The sequence below is a fragment of the Chiroxiphia lanceolata genome, chromosome Z (genome assembly GCF_009829145.1).
Source record: "Chiroxiphia lanceolata isolate bChiLan1 chromosome Z, bChiLan1.pri, whole genome shotgun sequence".
Taxonomy (NCBI): domain Eukaryota; kingdom Metazoa; phylum Chordata; class Aves; order Passeriformes; family Pipridae; genus Chiroxiphia; species Chiroxiphia lanceolata.
Genome location: NC_045671.1, coordinates 48615282 through 48628267, shown reverse-complemented (window position 1 = coordinate 48628267; position 12986 = coordinate 48615282). Strand labels below are relative to the sequence as shown.

The following is a 12986-nucleotide window of genomic DNA, read 5'->3' as shown; positions in this document are numbered from 1 at the left end:
TGTAATTAGGAAGATTCAGAATCTCAGAGAATTTGCTTGCTGTTTCAGCACTGAGTGATCCTGCTCGAAGTTGTAAATAAAAGAGGAGTCTTTGATTTGGTTAGGATAAGGTAGTCTCTATAAAAGCATCTTCAGCACATACCTAAGCAGGAAAAGAATATAACAAGCGTGGAAAGAAGTAATTTTAAATTCAGTGTTTCAGTCTTCACCGTCTGACACCTGGTTTATATTCTCTGGTTCTTAAAACTGTAGAGGGATATTTCCTGTGTGTTTTCTGTAATATAAAGGCTACTTATCAATGAAAACTACAAAAACTGCTTTTAATATCATTAGCATGTCTGAAGAAATGGAAAGTGTACACTGTATTAGTACAGGAAGAGTTCAGAGAAATTATGAAGTCATATCACAAATTTAAACCAAACCAACATTATATATTTATTGTTGTTGTTATTGGCAAAATGTTTTCCTTTTTTATAATTTTCCTGTCTTTTGGGTTTTTTTAAATAAAGCATAATGATGCTTAAAAGAAAAAAATTGAAGATAGCAGAACTACTTTTCATAATAAACATACTCTCACATATGTCATTTTGTGAGTCTAAATGTGTTTAAATGTATGTACTGCATGAAATAGAAATTAGCATGGAACTGGTGTACCCTCTGCCTGAATTACCAATGTCTGTAATATATCCAAATGAGCACAGTAAGGTTCTGTGTAGTAAAACCATTGTGTTTGTTACTAGTCATCTAGCAGTAGCTGATAAATATATTTTATTGTAACAAAATGATTGGTGCTTGTCATGAACTTATTACTGAGTGGGAAGGAAAGAAAAGAATAGGGCAGTTAGATATCTGCAAGCAGCTTTGGGTTTGAGTCTCAGGTTCTGATTTGTTGATGAACACGTATCTGTAACAAAGTGTAATCCTCAGTGAAGATTCTTTGTCTTCCTTCATACTGAGCTTTAACATTTCCCAGTTACAAACTCCTATAACCCATTGATTTTAAAAACTGTGCTTGAACTCTCAAAACTTTTCTACATTAAAATATTTTGACAGATTAAGAAAAAACAAAAAAGGATGAATAAAAACTGAAGGAAGTACATTTACATTGCAGTAGTAGTAAACCCCTTTGTTAGGGACATGCAGACATAGAAAACAAGAGAATTTTTTTTTTTTTTTTACCTTCCATCATTTTTTTAGCTCTGTAAGCTGCTTAGAAATGCCTTGAGAGCAGATGCAATTCCTGGTTCTTCAGACATGTCGGTTTGGCTGTGCTGTAAGTGCACATTACTTAGGGCAGTGAGGATGGCCAAGAATCTCTAGAGTAGCTTAATCTTTTCTTCCAGCCCCTCAAATCCCTTCAAATAGAAAACAGCCTTAATATTACTTAATATTTTTTGGTTCTCATGAATCTTTCCAATGCTTTCATCAAAGCAACAGATTAGATCACGATTTGCATGAAAAATAATAGCAGACTAGAAGACATTTTGAAAATTATTTTGGCCTGTTATGTCAAACTGTGTCCTGGCATTAGACCTTGTTCACTTATGCAATGTCTTTCCATGCCTTTCTTCCCTTCTTTTATACCAGCGATGTTATCTTATGTATGCCAGTTACAGTGACCTTGGTAGCTTCATCTAGGAGCCAAAGAAGGCAAAGAAAATTAATATTACATGGACATTACGTGAGCTTTAAAGTGAGGCAAAGTCATAGTTGTAGACCATGTCATTTAGACCATGATTTCAGAACTTAGGAAAAGGCAGAATCCCTGACTGCTTTTGCCAGTTGAACCCACTGAACAAGGAGCATGCAGTCTCAGAATACACTCCATTTTATTCAGAGATAATTGGGAAGCCCAAAGTTAGCTATGAAAGGTTCTTTCCCGATCCTATTATGATAGGACGAAGACATAAGTTTGGAAGGAACAACATAAAGTCTGGAATGCCAGTAACAGGCTGGGGAGCCTATCTGAACTGGCTCAGTGACACTGTGCAGGCATTATGATAAAAATAGAGATTCTGGAGATGAAAATTCTCAGACACCACCACAGTGTCTTGCCTTTTTTTCTAAAATGCAGCAAAATGAGTTTCACCTATGTATCTTAACAGGTACTCATTCAAGCTCTCTGGACAGGCTTACCGTGGCTGAAATTCCCAGCTATGTAGCTTGATCCTGCAGCACCATGGCTAGATACTTCATCTAAACTGGGAACTGGTGCTTCCATCAGCACAATGGTGTGCTGCTGAAGGACCACGGACAGCGACTGCTCACTGCAAATTGAGGAACTTGTGCTCTAGCACTGGAAAAAAAAGGACTGGTTTTAGACGTAGAATCCTAGGACATCTCAATTTGGAAGAGACCTATAAGGATCGTTAAGACCAACTCCCTGCTCCTCACAGGACTACCTAAAACTAAACTACATGACTAAAAACATTACATATGTAAACTGCTTTATTAACCTTAAACTAATCTGACCTTGTATTGAGATCAGATGAAGTTCAACTCATGTTTTTCAATGAAGTTGCCGATGTTATGATTTTATTTGTTTGTACGACTGTTTACCAAAACACTGTTCTGTTGAAGAGTTTTGCTAGTGTAAAACCACCATCAGAAGTTTAAACTTACAGGAATATGGTTGTGCATTGTTTCATTCTGAAGATGTTGGTCTCAACTGCTTTCACTTCTTCCAGAAGAGAGTAAACTTGTAGGTATTTGTAACCAATCATCTTTTATGTAGAGGGAGGTGTTCTGATAGCTTACCCATAAGAGGTGCCTGTAAGTATCCTCTCTGAAAGTGACGTAATCAAGCAGCTTCCCAGACACTGCACTGGTAGAATACAGTTTTTTCAATAAGAGAAGTTGTTTATTCACCCATGTCTTTGTCCAGGCATTCTAAAGGCCAGGCTGACTCATCTCAAACAAGACCAAACAGATGACACATTGCATCTTGCTACTGTTCCTTTCCCACTGAGCATCTTCAGGCAAGCAACATTTTTCAACTGTTCCAGCTGGTAAAAGACAGCTGTAAAGCAGCAACACAAGATTGTGCTTTGATGTTTGCTGAATGTTGCTTTGCAGAGAGCAGCTGCTAATCAGAATCAACATGAGTCTGCTATTTGCTAGTTAATCTGTAGTGAATTCTGAGCTACTTCTTAAAATTACACTGCTTCCAAATATATTGGAATCTGCCTAGAGATCAGGAGCAAAGCTGAAAAATGTTGGTCTCAAATAATATGGGACCTCCATTCAATGTGTGGACTTCAGGCTACAGCTGCATACATTAAGTAATCAGGAAACTTAAATTCTTCACTTTCACATCTGCACACATCTGTGCTATGTAAATACTCTTGAGTTGGTCAAGATGCCAAGAAATTGACAGAAGACTTCAGCCTTGTGTTTGTGCCAAGAATATGTAGATACTGGGCAGATATGTAGATGGATATCTTTTAGACTTAAGGTATAGAGATTTCATACTCATTTCCTCAAACACATTTACTTGAGGAAAGGATCGCAATTCAGGACGCTTCCACTCTGTCACGCACAGCTTTTTCCATACATTCAAACAGTTCTTAAATACCTGCTGTGGTTACAGAACCCCTAGTTAATGAAAGCACCAACAGGACAAGCTCAGCTTGGAAAATATCTCATTTATAGCCACTGATAACAACATACTCAAACTGCCTTACTCTGTACTCCACTGTTTGAAGGTTCCTCATATATTTTTTGATTATTGAATCAGTGCTGATCAACCTACTTGGAGTTGAATCCCTGATTAACAGCTTCCATAAAGACTACTAGAATTTTTTATTTTTCTTAAAAATTGTTCTCTGGACTTACCTTGTTTTTAAGTTGAATTCCCTTGCTGTCTTTTATTCTTGTCCTCTATTGAGCCCTATGTTGTACCAGTTTGTTTTGTAGGAGCTAATATCAGACAAGTAAGCTAAAGCACTTTTTTATCTGTTTTGTGTGGGGTTTTTTTTTTTTAAATCAACATGCAGTATCTATTTTGGAGGCTGAGTTAATTATTTTATGGCAACAATTACACAACAGAGGTAGAATGCAATGCCTTTGGCTGAAGCACAAAGCTGTCAAACTTCTTCATTCAAGTAGAATGAGCATATGTGCTGTGAGTTAGGGTTCTGAAACCTTTATACAAACTGTAATATGTTGTCCTTTTGCAACCACTAATTACAAGTTAGTTGATTAGACTGTTGGCACAGAAATAGGAGAGGGTGAACTGGGCAACTATCACTAAACTTGCTTTAAAAAGGCCTGCAGTTTAAAATAGGCTAGACTTGCAGATTAAAGGGTGATTTTTCACAGTTATGTTGAGCAGAACACTGTTTTTACCACTGAGACCTCTTGTTGGAAATAATTGTTTGTAGGGAAGTCAGTTGGCCTGTGGGTCTCCAGCCACAGATAAAACTAAAACATTTGTACATATGAAACACATTTATTTTTTCAAATGTTGGAAAAAAAAGGCCAATATAGAGTATTTTAGTACCAAATGTTTCCTAAGTAAAGGAAATTCCAGCTGTGTTTCTACTTCAGCACTAATTATTGGATGCTTTAAGTAGAGACTGTTGAACCTGATTAGTGTAATTGGAAACCTTTCTCAGAATAAGTAGGGTTTCTATCCAAAAATCCTATGATATCATACTTATAAAATATTTGGATTTGTTTTGAATCAGTACTTGGACTCGTTGAATGACAATATTAAGATGGTGGGGTGCTCTAGCTTCACAGTTGCATTTGAAGCAAATAATTCATATTTGTTATGTAGCTTAATGATTTTCTCTCTAATTTGCTTTGTTAATTTCATTGAAATGGGCCTTGTTTCTTCAGTAATTATTTTCTGACAGAAGATGTCATCTGGGATATTTCATTTCCAAGGGCAAGGAATGGAATCCTACTCAAAATCATTGAAGTGGGACTGTTTAATAATATGACACATCTTTTCAGCTTCATTTACAAAAGACTTAATTTACTCTGTCCCAGGCTGCAAGTGATGATTTCTGGTTCTGGATGGTTTTTTGGGTTTTTTTTCCTTTGTTTTGGTTTTTTGTTTGTTTGTTTCTTGTGAAAGCTTCATTAGTTATAGTTTTGCTTTGCTAGAAAATGTCTTATACAGCCTACCATAGAATAATACAAATTTTTAATTGAATGAATTGTACTTGCAATAGAAGTATACCTACTTGCATTAACTCTTAAAGCACACTGAATGTCTCTTTCCATTCAAATGATGCAGTTGATTTTAAGCCAAGATACTTGGTTAATAAATTCTGTTTTCATTTTTTGTGCTTTGAACTATTATTCTGGAATTAACTGAAATTCTTGTTGATGCCTAAGAATGTTATGGGAATAAAAATACTGTTCCCTACATTGCCAGATGATATCATGGCTAAAGACTGTTATCATTTGGATTAAGAGGAGGGACAGGACTCAGACTGAAGTAATAAATGCAAGTTTAACGGATCATTCTGTTTTACTAGTTTGTCTTTTTTCTACAGTGGGTGCTATGGAATCTGTTTGCAAATGTGAAATTTTGGGGTTTTACAGCTTAAGCTTCTTATACATGACAGATTTCAAAAACGTATGCTTTGAAATGTATCATGATGGTCTATTATTGTCTTTGTAAGCAAAAAATTGATAAAACTATACAATTTTTCCCTCTTTGTTTTGTGAAAATATAGTAACTCTGCAGTAGCCTGGCAAATCCAGATAATTCCATCATAAATATTCTTTTACTGAAATGTGCGTACTATTTTCCTTTTCCCTTTCTCTTTTTCTCTTCCCTTTCTCTTTTCTTTTTTCTCTTGTTCCATGTTTCCAAGAACATTTGTGTAGAGGTGATGATTTTTTGATGCCAGAGTATCAGGTAAAAGTGGGAATTTCTATGTGATGTAAAGTCAATAGCAATTTGAGTTTATCTTTTATACCAGAAACTCATTCAGTTCCTGAGACTGGAACAGTTCCTCTTTACTACTTTTGCCAATAACTGTTTGAATAACTTTGTTACCGTATATTTTGCTGAAGCTTTCTAAAGTTACACAATTTGTTATAATTATTTCTCTTCCTCCTTTCCTGTTATCTTTTCTCTTTTCTGTACAGGTGATTTCTATTCACTCCTTTCCAAGCTGCTAGGAGAAAGGGAAGATGTTGTGCATATGCATAAATATAAACCTACAGAAAAGGCAGAATCGGATCTTGTAGCTGAGATTGCTAATGTAGTCCAAAAGAAGGATCTTGCCAGAGAGATCACAAATCATGATGAGAGGGACGATACTATTCTTCTCAGAGACAGAATTCACAAATTTCACAGACTAGAGTCTACTTTGAGGCCACCAGAAAACAGACATTTCTCTTTGCAACAGTCTAAACATGGTGAGGGAAGCTGGGAAAAAGAACATACAGGAGGTGGGTTAGGTGTTAATTTTGTACAATGAAATGCACTATAAGAGCTGTGATCCACATTAGCAAAATCTGAAGGGAGTATCAGTTCAGGCTTGGTGGAAGTATTTTACATGACAATTTTCCTAATTATGTAAGTGTTCTCCCTCCGTTTTAGAGGTGTTTCGTTGGGGTTCTTTCCCCCTCCATGTGTCAAGAAAGAAAGTCTACTGATGGTACAATACCAGTACTTTCTGGACAATAGAGTGTTTTTTGACTCTGTAGACTTTTACTTAATGATTTTATATCAGTTATACTAAAACAAGGTAAATACAGGATATAGTAGTCACAGGAAATGAAGAACTTTAATACAAGTAACTACTATTAAATGGTCAATGGAATAATCAATACATTTTATGAGTTTTCTGATTACCTTCGTTTGTCAGATATACAATTTTATAAAATGTATTCCTGCAATTCTATCGAATATTTTTTCTCTCATTCAGAAAGAGCGGTAGTTAATCCTGAAAAATTCTTCAGAAGTAAAATTTTCTGCATATTGATTTCAAATTGGGCTTGACTATCCAAATATTCTCAGACAGGCTGTTTTATTATTCTAGAATTACAGTTGTTTCCCTTCAGGTTTCTAAGACAGCAGAAACCATGGAACTATTGTGTTTGTTTTACTTGCATTTTGGTCTCTGTGATATTGACTGTGCTTAGCCGTACCTGCTAATGTGGAAAGTCAGATAATGCAGCATATGACAAGTATCTCATAAAATAAACTGGAATGTATGCATGGAAGCCATCTGTATGTGTAAGCTGTGGCCACACATGCCTGCTTTTTTGTTGCAACCACCCAGCCTGATGTTTCTAAGTACTCTTGTACACAAATGTGTATTATTCATAATCCACTTGATTTTTATTTCTGTTTGTAATGTTAACATGTATTGTCTCCACTTATATGAGACTCTGTTACAATAATCAAGCTTAGCAAAATCCTGGATTTGTGTAAGTAAAGACAAGGACTTTCCAATTCTATGTTATGCTATGCATTTAAAGCAGAGCCTGTTGACATAGGGGCAAAAAAACAGGTAGGATGTTACCATGTGCCTGACATAAGTGTAAATCATAAATAATTCCATAAACCTCACTGGAATTAAGTGCTCAGAAGAGCCATGTGCATGAGCATTTCTGCAAAAGCAGTTAGCTCAGACTAATAACACATGGTATGTAGAAGGCAAAGACAAAAATTTCCTTCTGTTTTCACTGATTCAGAGGAGAAAGTCTCAGTGAACTAAATAAATGGCTTAGTGTGGCACATCTCATGGCGTGAATTGTAACTACAGAAAGCATTTGCTCGGCTACATTAGTAGCCATATATTCATACGTGGGTAATTTGTAGGTGAAGGATTAGTTAATAAAAGGACTTTCAAATGATGCGATTTTGAGATACAGCAGAAAAGAAAACTCAAATTTCCTTAATTAGCATTGTTGGGGAGGGGTTAGTGTCTGTGATACTTCTAAGGACAGAAGTTCTGACCTAAAGAAGGTGCCAGCGCCATCTTTTGGCAAAAGAACTTTTGTAGCAATAGCATCTTTAAGCACGTTTAGTTTCTGCTTAGGAAAGTATTTACATATGTAAGAACAAAATCTTCCATAACACAATATTCCTCTTCAGAGGAAGAAGTGGAACTTAAAGTTGTCTTAATTTAAGAAAAAAATTGCACCCTTTGTAAAATTCTTTACTGTATTGAATTGAAAAAATTCCCAGTATTCTTAGGGCAAGACTTTGTTGTTAAATTAATTTCAATTAACTGTTAAATAATTACCAGAATTAAAATAGTTTAATATTTTTAGTCTTGCGCATATTCCAGTTTTAAACATGTAACTGTCCTGAAAAAGCAAATGGCCAATATGTTAAGTAAAGTTGTTATAAATGTTATGTTTGTAACTTTATACTACTTCCTGGTTGCTACCCTGAGACTGGTCACTAATCAGTCAAGTTGTTTAACATGCAACCAGTACAATTATAACTCCTAATTAAGGCAAAGAGTGTAATTTTCTAATTTTAAAAACTTCTTTGTGCAGTGCTTCCTTAGATTTGTCAAGATTCAAATTACTACTCTGGTGGCAGAAAGTAATGCAATATGACTTAAAATGTAATGCTAAAAGCTTGAAAGATCTTTCAGGGAATTCTGGACAGCAAATTGTAATTTTGCCAATAAATAAGGCTTTAATATTTCATTTGTGGAGGATTAGAGGATGACTTGGATGTTCTAAATCTATGTCATTCTTAATTTAATTTTTTTTATATGAAAGGAACTACTCTAAATTGAAAGAAGGAAGATCTGGTACTTAGAGATCTCATTTACAACAAAACTGGTGATCTTTTTAAAGAAATTGTAAATTATTTTAATGGGAAAAGAAATTTTCTTTGGTTTCACATGAAACTATTCTGTAGACCACTTATTTTTGTAGGGAAATAGTAATAAGTCTTAGATAAATGAAGTTTAAATTTAGTGAGATTTTGTAAAAAGCTAGTTGGCTCAAGATAAACCTGTATCAAAGGACTTTCAGTATGAGACTTGCAGAGGGAAAAGAAAATGTAACAATAATTAACCAATTGTGGAAACATTTAATGAAATCTAAAGGTTGTATAGAGGCTGGAGCTCTCGCGATAAATTGTATTTCACTGTACATTAGATCTGTCAGAAGTCTTTTAGTACATGCCTTCTGGGAGACTAAATTTTACAGAAGCCAAAATTTAGGGTTCTTATGTTCAGCCTTTTATTTTTTGCTAGTTTTTTTGAAAAGGCTTGGGAACTAAGGGGCACTCTAACATGAAACATAGACAAGTTTACTTCAATTTAGCTTGAACTGATATGGGATGAGCAAGTGAGGAAGCAGACACTGGATTTCCCTCTTTTTATTCCTTTCAAAATCCAAGCATCCATGAATATACATGGCACTGCACCTGCTGTGATCAACTGAACTGAGCAGAAGGGTGAATATATATCAATTTTTCCTTAATGGCTTTTATTTTAGCTTGGAGCTTTTGTTCAGCTAAAATTTCTACAGAGCAGAACATCTTATTTTAGAAGTTTCTGATTACTGTCTCGGATTCACTACAGTTGCCTTAGGTTTATTTTGGGTTTGTGTAAACCTCTAGATTTTCTCTGTCACCAACTCTAGCTGTGATATCTAAAACTCCTGTCTCCTAGTTTGCACTAGGTTTTCAGCACTGATTTTGTATTTCCATTGTGTAGATTGTGGAGAATGATTTTCCCTCCACTGCATCCTTGTAGTTACTGCTCAGACTGCATCTCTTCCAAGTGAGATGGAAGGGGAGGGTATGCTTATCACAACAGATGGGTTGCACAGGTGGCATATAGATTTTTAGACATTGTGTTCCATTTAATTTTTCCTTTCATTGAAAGATCACTTCCAGACGAACCCTCTCAAACTCCTTGGGTGCTGTGTGTTAAGGTGTGTGATCTGCCTTTTGTTCAAAGCATGGATGCCCTGGCACTTCGTGAGTGTGTTTCACCTGCCCAGATGGTACCCCACTGATTAGTGTTTAGGATCACAGCAAAACTCACAAACTTGGGTGAACGGAAAATTGAAAAGTACAGCATGATGCTGTCAAAACACGTTGAATATTAGTGAAGCAGTTTCACATAACTTCCAAGAGATTGCTTATTATTCAGCATCAGTTTGGCTATATGTACCTACATACAAAGTATGCATTGTAAAAATACTGAATTATGCTGAAAAAATTAATTTCTGAAAGGAAGCAGTGATGGAATTCCTAACATGTAGAAAGCATTTTTGAATTTTTCTTTTTTTCTTTTATTGGAATTAGAGGGATTTTTCTTGTCATTACATTTTTTATTTTTGGTAATATAGTTCATTTGTCTCAATATACTGCCAGAGCAACATAAGAGCAACCACTTACAAATAATATTTAAGCAGTAAGTCTGCAAGAAAATAATCTTTGTAGTTAACTCTCTGCAAATTTTTAAAATTTTTAACTGTTTTTACCTTTTATCAGTGTAAGTCTGTATTTACGTAAAGCAGAGATTGAAGTAACCATTTTTTTATCTTTTAAATATTAATTTTTAAATTGAGACTAAATTAATCTCTCTTAGTTGAGGAGTTTTGCACTTTAAGGCAATCACAAGAAGTATTTGACCTTTCAGTAGTGGTTCACTTGCTGAATCCTGTGCTGTTGATTTAGTATGGAAATCAGATTCGTGTTACTCAAAAGCTGTAGAGTATTTCTTCTTAAAAACAATGTGTTATGCCATAAACAATGACAGATATTTTACCCTTCTTCATTTTTTTAGTCAGATTTAGACATCTGTTTCCTACTTATGCATGTAGTATTTGAATCAGGATATGAACACTCTCCAGAGCTAGTGCATATGTTGGCTGTAAGAAACGTCGTAGAAAAACTTCACATAATTACTGTTTTATTTGTTTCTCTTTGCTGTTTTTCTTTTTTCTCTGTATGTTTTTCTTAAAAAAGATCATGAATCAATCAATTCTACTACGTAGTTGATTTAGTCATTCATAGTATTTGTTATGCATTTTTAATAAAACACTGATAGCTTAATATTTAAATTTGACTAATTATTTTGGATTGTAGTTGTATATTTTTGTAATCTTTCAGTATAGAAAGTATTTATAGAGCTCCTAAAAATTCTGGAGTCTGTGTCCATGTATCCTCATAAGAAGGAGGAAAAAAATGGAGTCAAAAGTGGTCTTGACATTTCTATCATACTATGTATAGCAAGATGCCAGTGCTTGTTAATGCTTTACTGTATTAGAACTATGCTTGGATTAAATTGCAATGCATTAATGAAAATACTGTATGTAAGAAAATGTCCATGTAATTCCCAATAGTCTGTACCAAATGCCAGTTAACCATGTTTGGTTTTTTTAATAAATATGCTACATAATTGTCTGGTTTTATTTGTTTTTTTCATCAGATTTTCACATAGAAGAGGCTGTGGAGTGGCCTGGGTTAGACCTCAAACTAGGCCAAGTTTCTGGGTTGGCTCTGGACCCTGAAAATAACCTTGTTATCTTCCACAGAGGTGATCACGTTTGGGATGAAAAGTAAGTAGAGACTCTTGATGAATGGCAAGTTAGAAGGTCAAACTGGTGTGTGCTGTTTGTAGACCTTCTCAAGGAAAGACAGTTCTTTTTCCATTTAAAATTCAGTTCTTTGGCTGAAAGTGCCTTTCAGAGACTCGGAATGGAAGTGGCGACTGACAATTCAAGATGATGGGATTCCTATCTTAAGGCAGTAAGAATGTGACTCCAGAGGAAAAGAACACAGTACATTAGATCCTTCCTTAAACTGTATGACCATGTTAATATGATATTCACAAAGATTAATAATGGGTTTTAACAGGAATAATTAGCTTGGGTGAGTGATGTTTTAGTATGGAGTACTGCTATTAGCACTTGGGTTAAAGACAAACACAGCTAGCTCCAGTGTATCCTCATTCTTCTTTTTGTTTATGTACACTGAACAAAATTGGATTCTTAGAAGATACTTTCTCAAATCAGACTTTGTTTTACTCATTTGATAAAATTTGCTACATTTAGCACCACTCGAACAAAAAAAAAATGTCCAAACTTTAAAATTGCTGTTTTTCTACTGTTTGTAAAGTAATATACTCAAAGGTATATTATTTTAAGAACAGAACATTGCAAAGGAAGAATACTGTCCTTATTTGTACAGTGTTCTTATGTCTCTGACCTTTAAAATTTTATAGGTGTTTATATGAACACATTTGAAAAACTTCCATGAAATTGTAAGAGGATACTGGAAGGAATTAGTATTAGCCTGTAACATAATATTACGGAGTACCCTATTTAAATGTGAGGTTTTATCTTCTCTCTAAGCATCTGTTCTCCATATACATAACTAAAAGGCTAATTGGTAAGGAGTTTTTTTCAAATCCCAATGAATTCATTTTAAGGTAACATAGTTTCTAAAAAATGGAAGGGCAGCATTCTCAATGTTATAATAAGAAATTGTGCTTAGAATAGTGTTTTATGAAAGTAAGTAAGCTATTTGGGTTTTCAGCTAAATAACATAATGCAGCAGGTAAGGCAATAATTTACTTCTCATACATTTTTCTCATACATCAGTGATCTCTCCAGCTCAAGTATACGTAAATATAGACTATAAAATTTGAAAGGATAATGCATTATGCAACTTGTATTACTCAGGCTTTAAGTATTCTGTAAAAGCTGATACTGAATTCAGTTTTTTTGTCCTCCTGTACATGAATGTGAGTGCTGTTCTTTGTGCTGTTGAAGAAAGAATTGAAAAAATATTATAAAATAGAATGGTACTTGTATTTTTGAGTGTCTGGCAATTGAGGTATAGCAGCAATCCAGAGCACAAAACTTGAGTCGTGGGTGCAGAAGATGATCAGAGTTGTGGTCTGTAGTCTGGAAATCCGCATCCCTACCAGCTGTGCTCAGTAGCACTACATGTTCACTTAACTGAGCTTTGTCCTTAGCAGTCACTGTAAGATGTGAGAGAAGCTGCTGTTTTGAGCCTTCTGTAAAGGTGA

At 34.9% G+C, this 12986-nt stretch overlaps 1 protein-coding gene across 16 annotated transcripts in view; it reads left to right on the top strand.

The window, feature by feature from the left end:
• Nucleotides 1-12986, top strand: part of PAM (peptidylglycine alpha-amidating monooxygenase) — a 123278-nt gene that overhangs the window by 93197 nt on the left and 17095 nt on the right. For 10 of the 16 annotated variants that reach the window (XM_032675213.1, XM_032675218.1, XM_032675216.1 and 7 more), the window contains 2 exons: nt 6109-6414; nt 11382-11511. In XM_032675213.1, coding sequence (XP_032531104.1) covers nt 6109-6414; nt 11382-11511 — 436 coding nt within the window. The remainder of the gene's footprint in view (nt 1-6108; nt 6415-11381; nt 11512-12986) is intronic. The other 6 variants (XM_032675222.1, XM_032675220.1, XM_032675225.1 and 3 more) reach the window with 1 other exon arrangement.